Source organism: Eublepharis macularius, chromosome 3 (genome assembly GCF_028583425.1).
Source record: "Eublepharis macularius isolate TG4126 chromosome 3, MPM_Emac_v1.0, whole genome shotgun sequence".
Classification (NCBI taxonomy): Eukaryota; Metazoa; Chordata; class Lepidosauria; order Squamata; family Eublepharidae; genus Eublepharis; species Eublepharis macularius.
The window spans coordinates 2,019,957-2,031,448 of NC_072792.1; the positions used below are offsets into that span (position 1 = coordinate 2,019,957).

The 11,492-nt window shown below is 49.1% G+C and overlaps 1 protein-coding gene across 2 annotated transcripts in view; it reads left to right on the forward strand.

The window, feature by feature from the left end:
• Nucleotides 1–11,252, forward strand: part of UVSSA (UV stimulated scaffold protein A) — a 93,858-nt gene extending 82,606 nt beyond the window's left edge. For both annotated transcript variants that reach the window (XM_054974735.1, XM_054974736.1), the window contains one exon: nt 10,548–11,252. In XM_054974735.1, the coding sequence (XP_054830710.1) occupies nt 10,548–10,641 (94 nt within the window). In that variant the 3' untranslated portion in view covers nt 10,642–11,252. The remainder of the gene's footprint in view (nt 1–10,547) is intronic.
• Nucleotides 11,253–11,492: the final 240 nt, after the last annotated feature.

Here is an 11,492-nt window from a genome sequence, read left to right on the forward strand (position 1 = left end):
GTCTGGGGGGCGGGGAGTAAGAAGTGGGATTTGTCTCCCCCTTCCCGACAAAAAGCCAAGCGATGCATGTTCTTTAGATTTAGCTTTAAATTTGTATGCAAGCCCAATTGAAGGAGGGCCTGTGTGTTGCATGAAACAATAACTGCTTGTTTCACCGGGAGATCCTGAGGAGTAGCATATGTAGATGCCACTTGGGCATCACTCACTGGCCAGCGGGGTGGCAGAGTGGTTAGGTGGCTCACAAGGGATAGGAAAGCTGTCATTACTGTGAAAGAAAACTCCTGATCCATTATTTCTGCTGCTTAAGGTTGTATGAAGAATGGGTTTCTACGGTGCTGATATGAGCGAGAGTGGTAAGTTATGCACAGACCAGCTCTCTAAACTGCATCAAGAAGACAGAATGCAAAAAACAAGAGTACGTAAAGCACTTTTAAAAGCCTGAAGAAGATTATCAAATATAGGGCACTAGGAGAGCAGCCCTTCCATGGTTTCAGTCTCTCCTGTCTGAACACGAAGAGCTTCTGCTGGAGGAGCAGCATCAGCTGGGAGGCGTTTGGCCTGTGGAGGGCCACGGGGTAGACGAGGCCACCAGGCAAGTGAGGGTTGGGTGAGTGCAGTATGCGGGTGATCTCAGCCTCCACAGGCATCCACCTCAGTTCCGAAGGAACGCTTCAAGGACGTGGTCAGGCGGAACAAGCTGCATCCGGACCAGGCAGGTGTGAGGCTGGTCTTCCCAGCTGATTTGGAGAGACTGGAACAAATCGTAGTGGCTGGAGGGGAACTGGCGTCTGCCGAGCACGTGAAGGGCTTGGGGATGTTCATGGCCCAGCCTCGTTGTTTGACACTCAGGTCTGGGGAGTAGCCAAGAGTGCACCTGGCTTGCCAGATCTCTCCTCTCCTAAGCGCCAAGGCTAGCTAGATGCTGCGAAATGCATGAGTTCCTGGTGCCCACTCATGGGTAAACGCACATCAGGGCCCCCGTTCAGGTCAAGAGTGGGAGGAATTCCTGCCTTCTTCCCTGCTGGGAGCCAGGGGATACGTTCGGTGCACAGGCTGGCTCCTGACAGAGCAAATAACGCTCCCCCTCCCAAGTCCCTGGGGGGTTTGAGCAACTGGAAACTGCACAGCGGGAGTTCCTCCTCCTCCCATGCAGTGGTTCCAATCCATGAGCTGCAACCAGGAACTCATCCTGTTACACTGAGTTGTAGGGAGCTGTCTACTTCAAAGGCCCAGTGCTCACCATTTACAAAACAAAAGCTCTGGTCGGGTATAGCCTGTGGGTAGAACCCTTCTGAAAATCTGGCTGCGCTTGAGAGTCGCTGCCCGCTTGGCCTTGGGCGCCGAGAGTTGAGAGCTCTGACCTCAAGGCGTAAGCAGTAGTCCGCTGTGAAGTTGTAGCTGGTTTGTGCTGAGGAATGTTTATTCTGTGCCTGCCACTTAAGTAAGAATCATGAAGACAAATGTAGTCATGGATGCGTGTGTGGTATGTGGGAGTTAAAACACAGAACCCTTCACTCCAGGGCTCTCCCCGGCAAAGCTGTGCCCCGTCCCCGTGCCTTCTCTTCACCGCTAGCCAGGAAAGGTTGGACTGTGTTAGACGTAATGTGTCTAATTGCGAGAGAAGCGTAATCTCAGAGTCACTTGCCAAAGGCTTAGTTGGGTTACCTCCCCAAGCATAAATTGCCCGGCACTGGCTTCGTCGAGGAAGACATGAGGTCATGCAAGTAAATCCATTACCCAAGCAGATACTTAAGCATATCAGAATCTACATAAATAAATTGGTAGGATGTGGTTTAAATGTGTCCGTTTTCTACCAGCTTGGTAGATCTGGGAACAGTCCCACACATTAGTTGCCAGTGGATAACTGCTTCGGCACCTTCCATCAGTGCTTGATCTGCTCAACAGCCTTCTGCACGGAGTAGCTGCAGAAATGGATGGTCTCCGTTGTACAGGGAAATGCATGTCGCCACCGCCATGGATGCAGAGTTAGAGCATGGAAGCTGTTGCCGCAGTGGCAGTGATGCGCCTGGTACAGCTGTCTGTATATTGCAAGCACGGTGGCAACTGGCTTAGGCAGGCTGGTTGAAACTACTCCCCATGTGGACACCAGAACGTGTAGACTGGCCTAGGTTATGATCAGAACAAGTGGGAGAGGGGGAACGTTACTAAACCAAGAACCGAAATTCCTTCTGTTGACACAAATATTAGTGCAAGAATAACCTCAGATGCTGAACAGGCTACTTTGAGGGATGTTCTTTGTTTAAAAATTGTGTTCCTTTCCTTGTCTAGGTGTAATGGTCATTACGAGTAATGAAAACGCCTGTTGGTTTTCTTCTCACAGAACATTGTCCATGGCAATCTCTTATTATCTGTTCTTATTTTGAAGAGTCAATAAGCCATAAAGTTCTAATAAGCGGAATTTCACATCAGCTTTAGAAAATAAATTTTCGAAGTTGTTTTAGTTTACTGTGCTTTGTGCTAATGATTTTGAATGTGTGTTAGTGCTAGGCGTGGGAATCCAATCTGTCATAATTTAATAGGTTTCATAGTTTGCAGCACAAAACAAGATGATAACCTTGGCTTTATATAACAGCCCCAAATTACTTGAAATGTACAGGTGATAAACCCAGGCTCTAGTCTGCCAATAAAGTTAAGTGAAATTGCACACAGATCATCAGAGTGGGATCTCATTTCATTTACAGTCTCTCACAAGCCAGTGGTGCTAATGTAAAAGCTACACGGAAGTGTCAAGGCCAGTGTGTTGTGCTAAAGACTCACTTTTCTCTGCCAATTAAATAGCATTCCAGCTCCCAAGCCATGACCACATGGCTGCCTGCTGCTCCTGCCCACAGAGTTTTCCTTAAAGAGACACTCTGGCTAATAAGCGTATCTGTTATAAGTGTTCTGCTTAAAATCAACCTCGGATAAATATTCTCTGCCTTCAGACGAGTGGTTAGAGACGGAAGTTGCTGGGACTACAAAAATAAAATATACCCAAGGCCTTCTGAAGTGGCTGGCTCGGTGGACGGTAGTCGTTCCATTGTCGTCTCGGTGCATCACACCGTGGTGGGCTAGAGCTATCATTTAGGCCCGCTCCTGTAGACCCAACCGGACCTTCACCAAACAGGCTAGTCCAGAGGTATGTCTGAACCAACTCCCTCAGCAGCTTGCACATCCCAGTCACCAACCCCTTCAGCGGTGAAGGACCTGCCCTGTATGGCGCTCACCCTTCTTCCTCCCCAAACTGAAGAAAGAAGGCGCAATCACCACAGCCCCCCAACACTTACGTAAAACAGAAGCATTGGCTTCAGGCTCGGCTCGATCTCCTGCTCCTCCTGCCTTGGCAAGTATCTGCCCCGAGATTCGCTATGGACTCCCCCCCCCGCCCCGCCCCGCCACCAAGACTCCTCTGCTAGAACCCCTTCTTCAACCCTTTGCTCTCCCGCTACCCAGGACCCTTTCCCTCCATAGGGACTTCTCCCTCCATACTTCCCTGTCAGAAGTACTTTCTCGTCCTGTTGAGGGTCTGCTGTAAGCAATTCCTACCTTGGCTTCCTGTCTTAATCATCTCATTCTTCTTCTCCCGGTCCATAAGTGCTTCCCTCACCGTCTTGGTTCGAATTTTAAAAATCTTCAGATTCTTCACCAGCTGAGCATCTGCCTGAGTTGCAGACTCCATCAGAAAATATTTGTCTTTCTTCAGAGTGAGTGGTGCAGGTGGCAACCACACCGGGATTCAAAATTGCCAGACAGCTTCTGCCCTGAGGTGATAAACAGGCTGGCTAATAAGCTGCATTCTCTTCCTTCAGAGGCAGCGGAGAAACTTAAGATGCCAGTAGCAGGTGCATCGGTCAAGGCTGTGCTGCTCGCTGCCTTCTCCCTCACCTGTGCATCCGAAGGGACCGTCTGTTACTGGGAGCAGGAAGGAAGGCTTCCAGTCTGACCTCCTATTGTGGTTATTTACGCACTTACACTGGGAAGTGAAGAGGCTGTTGATGGTTGCCAGCTATATGCCTTAGACCTGCCTGCTTGCCTAGAGGTCTGAAATGGCCATTGTGACAGCAAGAAGGGCCTTTTCCTGGTTTCTACCAGTGCCGCTTCCAGCAGTTCTCTAAGCAACCTGGAACCTGAGAACTGGGTACTCGCCAACTGGGACCGTGAACGCCTGTCCACTTCCCACTGGTGCAGCCACAGGTTGCCTCTAGCTCTGCTGCTGGATGCTATGGCTGCAGATAGAGAGTTTTTATTATTTATTTATTTACTTCACTTATACCTTGCCTTTTTTTCTCAGTGGGGACACAAAGTGGCTTGCATCCTACTTGTTTCACCCATTTTATCCTCGTAACAAACCTGTGATTTAGGTTAGGCTGCGTGTGTGTGGCTGGCTCAAGGACGCCCAGCAAGCTTCCATGGTAGAGCGGGGATTCAAACCTGCATCTCCCAGGTCCTAGTCTGACACCTTAACCACTACACCACACTGACTTTGTCCGAAGATGAACATTCCATCAGAGCTGTTGAGAGATCAAGCTCCTTGAAGCCATCCGTAACCTACTTAAGAGGCCCTCAGTGGACTGCGATTCCTCTGACTGCTGACAAAGACTGACATAGTTACCGATGCCCAGAGGGAAGTGGATGGCCTCCTTCCAGTTCTTCCATGCTTTTATTATGCACCTCCTTGGGAACACCTTCCTTGAACAAGATGTCAGCAGCCAGTGGCAGAGCCTCTGCGGAGAGTCGCCACATGTTTGTTTAAAAGGACAGGATAGATTGTATCCTTGATCCAGGAGGTCAGAGCATCTGTCTAGGTGGACCTCTTGACCCCAGCAAAACTGGTGTGGAGCAGACACGGTTTCCCATGGGACTCCTCCAGAATACGTTCCTTTGCCAGGAGGAGAGGGTGCAGCCGTGTTCCGAACGGGGGATGCAAGAGGACAGGCTCTCAAAGGGGATCAGTCCGGAGGTGGTCACAAGGCTGATCGAAGTGAAGACACTCACTGGAAAAGAGATCGAGATTGACGTGGAACCCACAGACAAGGTGGAAAGAATAAAGGAGCAGGTGAAAGAAAAAGAAGGCATCCCTCCCCAACAGCAGCAGCTGGTCTACAGTGGCAAGCAGATGAATGACGAGAAAACCTCAGCTGACTACAAGATCCAGGGTGGATCTGTGCTTCATCTGGTCTTGGCACTGCAAGGGGGAAGCCTGCAATGATGGAGCTTCTGCCCCGGTGCCCCCCTCTCCCCGACCCTCCCCAAGGCCCCATGGACAGATCCCTCCATTTGAGCGTCTGAAAAGCATTTAGCGACACCCACACACACACCCGGTTCCAGGACAATGGCTGCTCCCTCCCTGGACACTTCCACAAGCCGTTTGAGGGAGGTGCTGTTGAGGAGGGGGTGCCTTTGTAGGGGGATGCAGCCACCTCTATGGCCCCACTTCGCCTCCTACGTTTACATCCCAGCGAGTTCTCAAGAGCTGCTCGTTCATCTGTCATTTTTGGCACCCACGTTGTAACGTCCCCCTGCCCTGCATTGAAATGGCTGAATGTTAAATAAAAGTGGTTCACAAAAAAAGGGGGGGATCAGTCTGGAGTCTCCCTCAAGAGTAATAATTAACAATGGATGGCATTAAAATCAGTTGAAGATTCAAGTGAAGCATCTGTAAAGGTTCTGGATCGGCCTGAGAAGGAGCAGAATGGGGTGGATCCAGCCATCCTCCTAGGGGTGCCGTCCTCCGACTTCAGTGGCTCTTGTTCCCATGTAGAAAGCCTCCCTAGGCTGGAGGAAGGCTTCATGCTTTGCTTGGTGGAGTGGGAAGTCAGATAGGATTTACTGCGATAGGACCTCATGGTAAGAATTTCGGTTCTTTGTTATTCATGAATCTTAAAACTGTTGCAGAGCAGGTTCACATTGCTGGGAATCTCTTCCATCCAGGCTTCGAAGATCGTAACGTTCAGAGGCTGATAGGACTGCTACAGCCCAGGCCTTTCCCACTGTGGCTCCCACTCCATGGAATGGGCTTCCGGGGGAGGTGAGGGAAGCACCATCTTTAGACATTTTCAGGAAGGTGCTGCAAAGGCCATTTTATTTGCCAAGTCTTTTAATGGAGTCTACGTTGATGGCATCTTTTGTTATGTTCTGTATGTTTTGTAATTTCTAATCTTCCTTGAGCCATAAGGAAAAGCAGAGTATGAATAGATAAATAAACGACTTTGCTGGATTACAAAATAAACAAGACTTTTCATTCACTGGTGTTAGAATAGTATTTTCAAATACTGCAGGAATGCAGGTCAGCTTCAGGAGTTTAATGCAGGAACACCGTCGGAGGGTCCGCCAAGCATGCTGCTGCAACACTTGGGCAGAGCCTTTGTACAACACCACACCTGGCCTCTGAAACCCGGTGCCAGGAGCTAACATCAAGGAAAGGCCTCAAGCTCTATGCCACCGTGTTTGTTGGCCTATCAGTGCAGCTGGTTGGCTGCTCTAGAAGACAAGATAAGATGTTGGACTAGATGGGACTACTGGTCTGCTCCAGCTCTTCTTAAGTTCTTAACAAACAAAAGAAATTGACAGATGTAATCAAATACACAATCAAGAAACTGTTAAACATGTTACTCGTAATTCTCAAGTCTTTCACAAAAGGTTTTTCAATTTCTCTTGTCAGGTCTTGCCAGGTATTTTCCCCAAGCACTTTACTGCATCACTCAGGTGTATGAGTTAAAGTTACTTTATTAAAGAAGAATACCAGTATCAAGATGGTCAGACAGGATCATTGGCTGAAGTGACGCAAAGGACTTCATTAATTAAATGATTAAAAAAACCCGAGCCCCTTGCAACCTGAAAGGCATGACCAAGTACTCATACTGCCCCAAAGGGGTGTTGAATGCTGTCTTCCATTCATCCTTCTCTTTGATTCTTACTTGAAAATAAGCATCTCGCAAGTCCAGCTTAGAAAAGATCTTCCCTTGAGCCACCACTCCCAACAAGTCTCTAATAAGGTGGAGGGGGTAGGCATGAGATATCAAGACTGCATTGATCCCCCTATAGTCCATGCACAACCACAACCCCCCATCCTTTTTCTTGCCGAATAGCACCAGGGTGGCGTGGGGAGAGCTCGCGGGCCTAATAAACCCTCTTGCCAGATTTTTGTCAATGAACTTCCGTAGCTCAGCTCTCTCCCCCAGGCTCATAGAGTACAACTTCCCTTTTGGCAGTTCAATGGCACAATCGGTAGCCCTGTGGGAGGGAAGCTCGTCTGCTTCTTTTTCATCAAACACTTGGCTCAAGTCCCGATACTCAGGGGGGGATTTGCTCCCTCTCCTCTGTGGTCAGCAGCACAGCTTCTGGGATGGGAGGGGCCGCTTTCCCCCACTCCGGGTTCCACAAGTGTGTGGCACTCTTCCCCTGGGAAGCACAGCTCATTGGCTGTCCAGCGTACATATGGGTCATGATCACACAGCCAGAGCACTCCCAACACAAGGGTAAATTTAGTAGCTGCGCTAACTATAAATGTCCGGGCTTCTCAATGGCTCCCCATTCCCAGAGGGGTAAGTTCAGTCTCATAGCTGGGAGGATTCCCCTTCATTCGAGACCCATCCGTTTGTTTGAACACAATGGGATGGGTGAGTTTGCTCATCTCCAGCCCCAATCCCGTCACCAACGCGGGGGCAATTAAGTCTCTAGTTCACCCCAAGTCCATTAGAGCTCTTACTCTGATGTGTGCCCCCCTCCGAGGGTTCACTAGAGTAACCGGCAAATAGAACAGAGCCCCTTTGGGTCTCACCTCTTTAGGTGCTGATTTCTCCGCAACCTGCTGGAGGTGCCTCCTTACAGCGGGTCGTCCTCATTTCCCGCCAGCAGCCTCTGGTCTTCCTCAGGCCTGGACGGGTCTTCACTGGATGACTCTGACTCCTCCTCCAACTTCAAGCCGGTGGCGGCTGCGTTCCTCGGCTGCAGCAGCTTCTTAGTGGCCTTTGAAGGTTCCTCCAGGTTCCTTTGAGCCTTTCGCTCCCTCTCTGGAGCTTCCAGTCTCAGCCCTTGCCAGTCGGCGGCAAAATGGCCTGACCCCCTGCACTGCAAGCAGAGGCTCCGTTTAAGGCAGAGGGCCTGCTCAGCCGCCGAGAGGTGATTTCTGGAGTGCTTCCTCTCTCGCACCCTGGCATCTGAGGGGGGTCTGCACTGACCCACTTGGTGCTGCATCCGTAGTAGCTTGACCACCTAGTCCTGATTCTCGATCTCGCAGGCAAGTTGAATCCGTCCCAGCAGGGTCTGGGTGTTGTCTTGCACCAACGCCTTGGCCACCAAGTCTGGGTTCAGGCCCACCCGGAAGAATTCGATCTTTACTCCCTCAGCCCAGTCCCTCACTTTGGCGGCGTACTGTTGGAATTCAGCGGCGTATTCTCACACGGGACGGTTGCCCTGCTGCATCCATATCAGCTTGGTCCTTGCCCTCTCCTCCTTGAGTGGGTCTTCAAACTGCTCTCCTAACGCCCGGATGAACGCCTCCAAGCTCCATAGTTCTAGGGTGCAGGCCTCATACAGGGTCACGTACCAGTTTGCTTCCAGGCCCCCCAACCGTGAGCCCAAGTAACTCACTCGGCCAGCTTCATTGGGGAAGGTAGGGCCCCACTCTCGGAAAAACTCCATTGCCTGGATTAGGAAGAAACCTAGTTACTCGGGATCCCTCTCAAACTGGGTGTCGAGCTTGTGCCACCCCTGTGACTGAGGTGCAGGCACCACCGGCTCATCTTGCAGTCCTGGGACCGGACCCAGCACACCACTGTCCGGAGGGGGCCCTGCAGGTGGCCCGGGTTGAGGCAAGATTTGCATTGTCTCCTGGAAGCCATCCAGTAGTTCTCCCAGTCCTCCTTTAATGTCATCTATCTCCCCCCAGAGGGCACACATCTCCTTGGTAACAACTTGGGGGGGCCTCGGGCTTATCCAGCTCTTCAGGCTCTTCCTCTTTTGTCAAGCCAGCGTCAGCTCCTCCCAGCTCGTCGTCTCCTGGGGTGTGCTGTGCCTCCTTTGGCACGGTAGTGGGGTTGCTCACACTCAGTTTGAACAGCTTGCCCCTTTGCCTCGCTCTCTCCTTGGCTTCTGTGGCTGTTGGGCCTCACGGGTGCCCGTTCCCAGGGGGGGGGCAGTCAGCCAGTTCCGGTAGTTGGCTCCCGACTTGGGGCGTGCCCCTAATCCTTTTGGCACTTCGCTTCCGGCACCCTGCAGTTGCACGGGGCTGGATGGTAGTCCCTCTGGCATCTCATGAGATCCCTTGTCCACCTTGTCTGGCAAGGCACAAGTAATGAAGTTCAGGACTCTGGTTCCAGGGGTACTTTGGGACTTCACCCAAAATGCCAGGTCTTTTCAGGAGTTTCCCCCAAGCACTTCACTGCATCACTCAGGTGTATGAGTTAAAGTTACTTTATTAAAGAAGAACACCAGTATCAAGATGGTCAGATAGGATCATTGGCTGAAGTGACGCAAGACAGCAAAGCAAGGTTAATTATAGGGCGAGGTCTCCGCCCCCCAATGGGGAAGAAAGGCCATTAGGATTTTGGCACGCTGAGCCAGGAGAGAGGGGAGGAGGAGGGAAAGGATGAGCAAAACAGGTTCCCTCTGCATGTTCTCAGAGGTACACTACACACTGCAGCAAGACATTCATAACACATGGCAGACACGCTGGAGGTGTATCGGACATCTCTGTTTCAGGCCTCTGTGGGAAGTGTGTGTGGTTATGGGAGAGGGGTTTTTTAATTAATTGATGGAAAACACACACACACCCTTTGTCTCCTTGAACTCTTTGTGGCGAAGAGTGTGGCAGCCGGATGATCTTTCAACAGAAACAGCTCTTGTAAGCTGCTTCTTTTTTTTTTAGAATTTTTTCCTGTTTCTGCGAATGATCACGTGCTGGGCGTTACGTGGCTACAGGGATGTAGGAAGGCACGAATGCTTAGGTGGGTGTGCCAAGTGATTTCTGCCCCCCCCCCCCCAGCAACCTCTGATGGGCTTCTTCCTTGGTGTTAGGGTGCCATTACATTTTTCTTTTCCTATCTCAGGTGGAAATTGTTACACACCTTCAGCTCCAGCTTGCTTTTATTGCTGTGGCTCATGCCCTTTTAATGCGTAAAATGTTTTCAGTTCACCAAGTTCAAACAATGTATTGATGAGCAAAACCCTGCCAACATTGCCCTCTAGAGGTTCGTGTTCCGTGCATTTTGTGCAGCAATGTTTAAAATTTCTGTAAGTAATTGTCTACAATGAATGGAGGAATAAAGTGTAGGGAGTGCTTGGTCGTTATGCTGGAACACCACCATTTGTTTATTTCTGCTAATGAGCCTATTTCTAAATTAAAACTGTTTGTATTGCTGTAGCTAATTTAGTTAACATAATGAATTAGTTCTGCTTCATCATCAGTGCAATGTTTGAGGCTTGATTAGTAATTAATCATACTGCACTTCATTATTTTTGCTAGCATATTCATAAATGTAGCCCATGTTTGCATGATACATTAGTTTAGCGCTCTTATTTTCATCTTGTCTTGCTTTTTCTTGCAGAACCGCAATGAAACGAGTGGCGAAAGCAATGAATCGAATAGACCAAAGGAAACACGAAAAGTTTGCAAACCAGTTTAATTATGCACTCAATTGAACTGCCGCGTGGGGCGAGGTCCTTGATGGTGCTGTGACTCACTTCTTTAGATAATTATTTTAATTAATAAATGATTAATTGTAATTTAAATATCAAATAGTTGATAATGGGCATACATTTATAGCAAAGAATTGTATATGTAACAAACTGATAGCTATTTGGACTGTGTCTTAAACAGAAGTTTTATGACTTGTATAGGAAGCCCCCCCCCCCCCCCGCTTCTGTCATTTCATAAAATGTGCAAATCGAATTGTTCAGGATAACGTTCTTGTTGGGAAAGTGGAGCTGTGATGCAGCATATCAAGTCAGGAGGGACAGGGTGTTTTTTCCTCCATTTCTTCAGTCCCATCCCATTACATTTTGTAGTTTTATTAAGTATCTTTGATGTTAACGTCGTTTGTAATCCGCTTGCTTATTGACTGAATAGTTTTGTTTTTACTAGAAATCTTTGCTATTAGATTCCTGTGTGTTACGTGCCATCAAAATTTCTTAAATGTTATTGCTCCCATATTTTATAATTGGCTTTGACTGTGTAACTCTACTGTAATCCATTTTGAGTCCCAGTGGGAAAAGCAGACTATAAATGAAAATAAATAATCCAATAACTTGGACTTGGGGTTTTTATTTTCCTTTCAGCGTGTGATAGATTTCAAAAGCAGAAGGTGCTAGGGAGCCACGGAAGGAAGGTACAGGCTTGTTATTTGTCTCTTGACCCTCGGTGTATGCAAGGAAAAGCTGCAGTTCCAAAAGCAGTTTAAAGCTTTGCTTTCCCCATGCAAGTCATTCCTTGTCTCTCTGACGTTCTTCTTGGTATATCTCAGTGGTGCGTTACGCTTGCACCGGCAACTAGC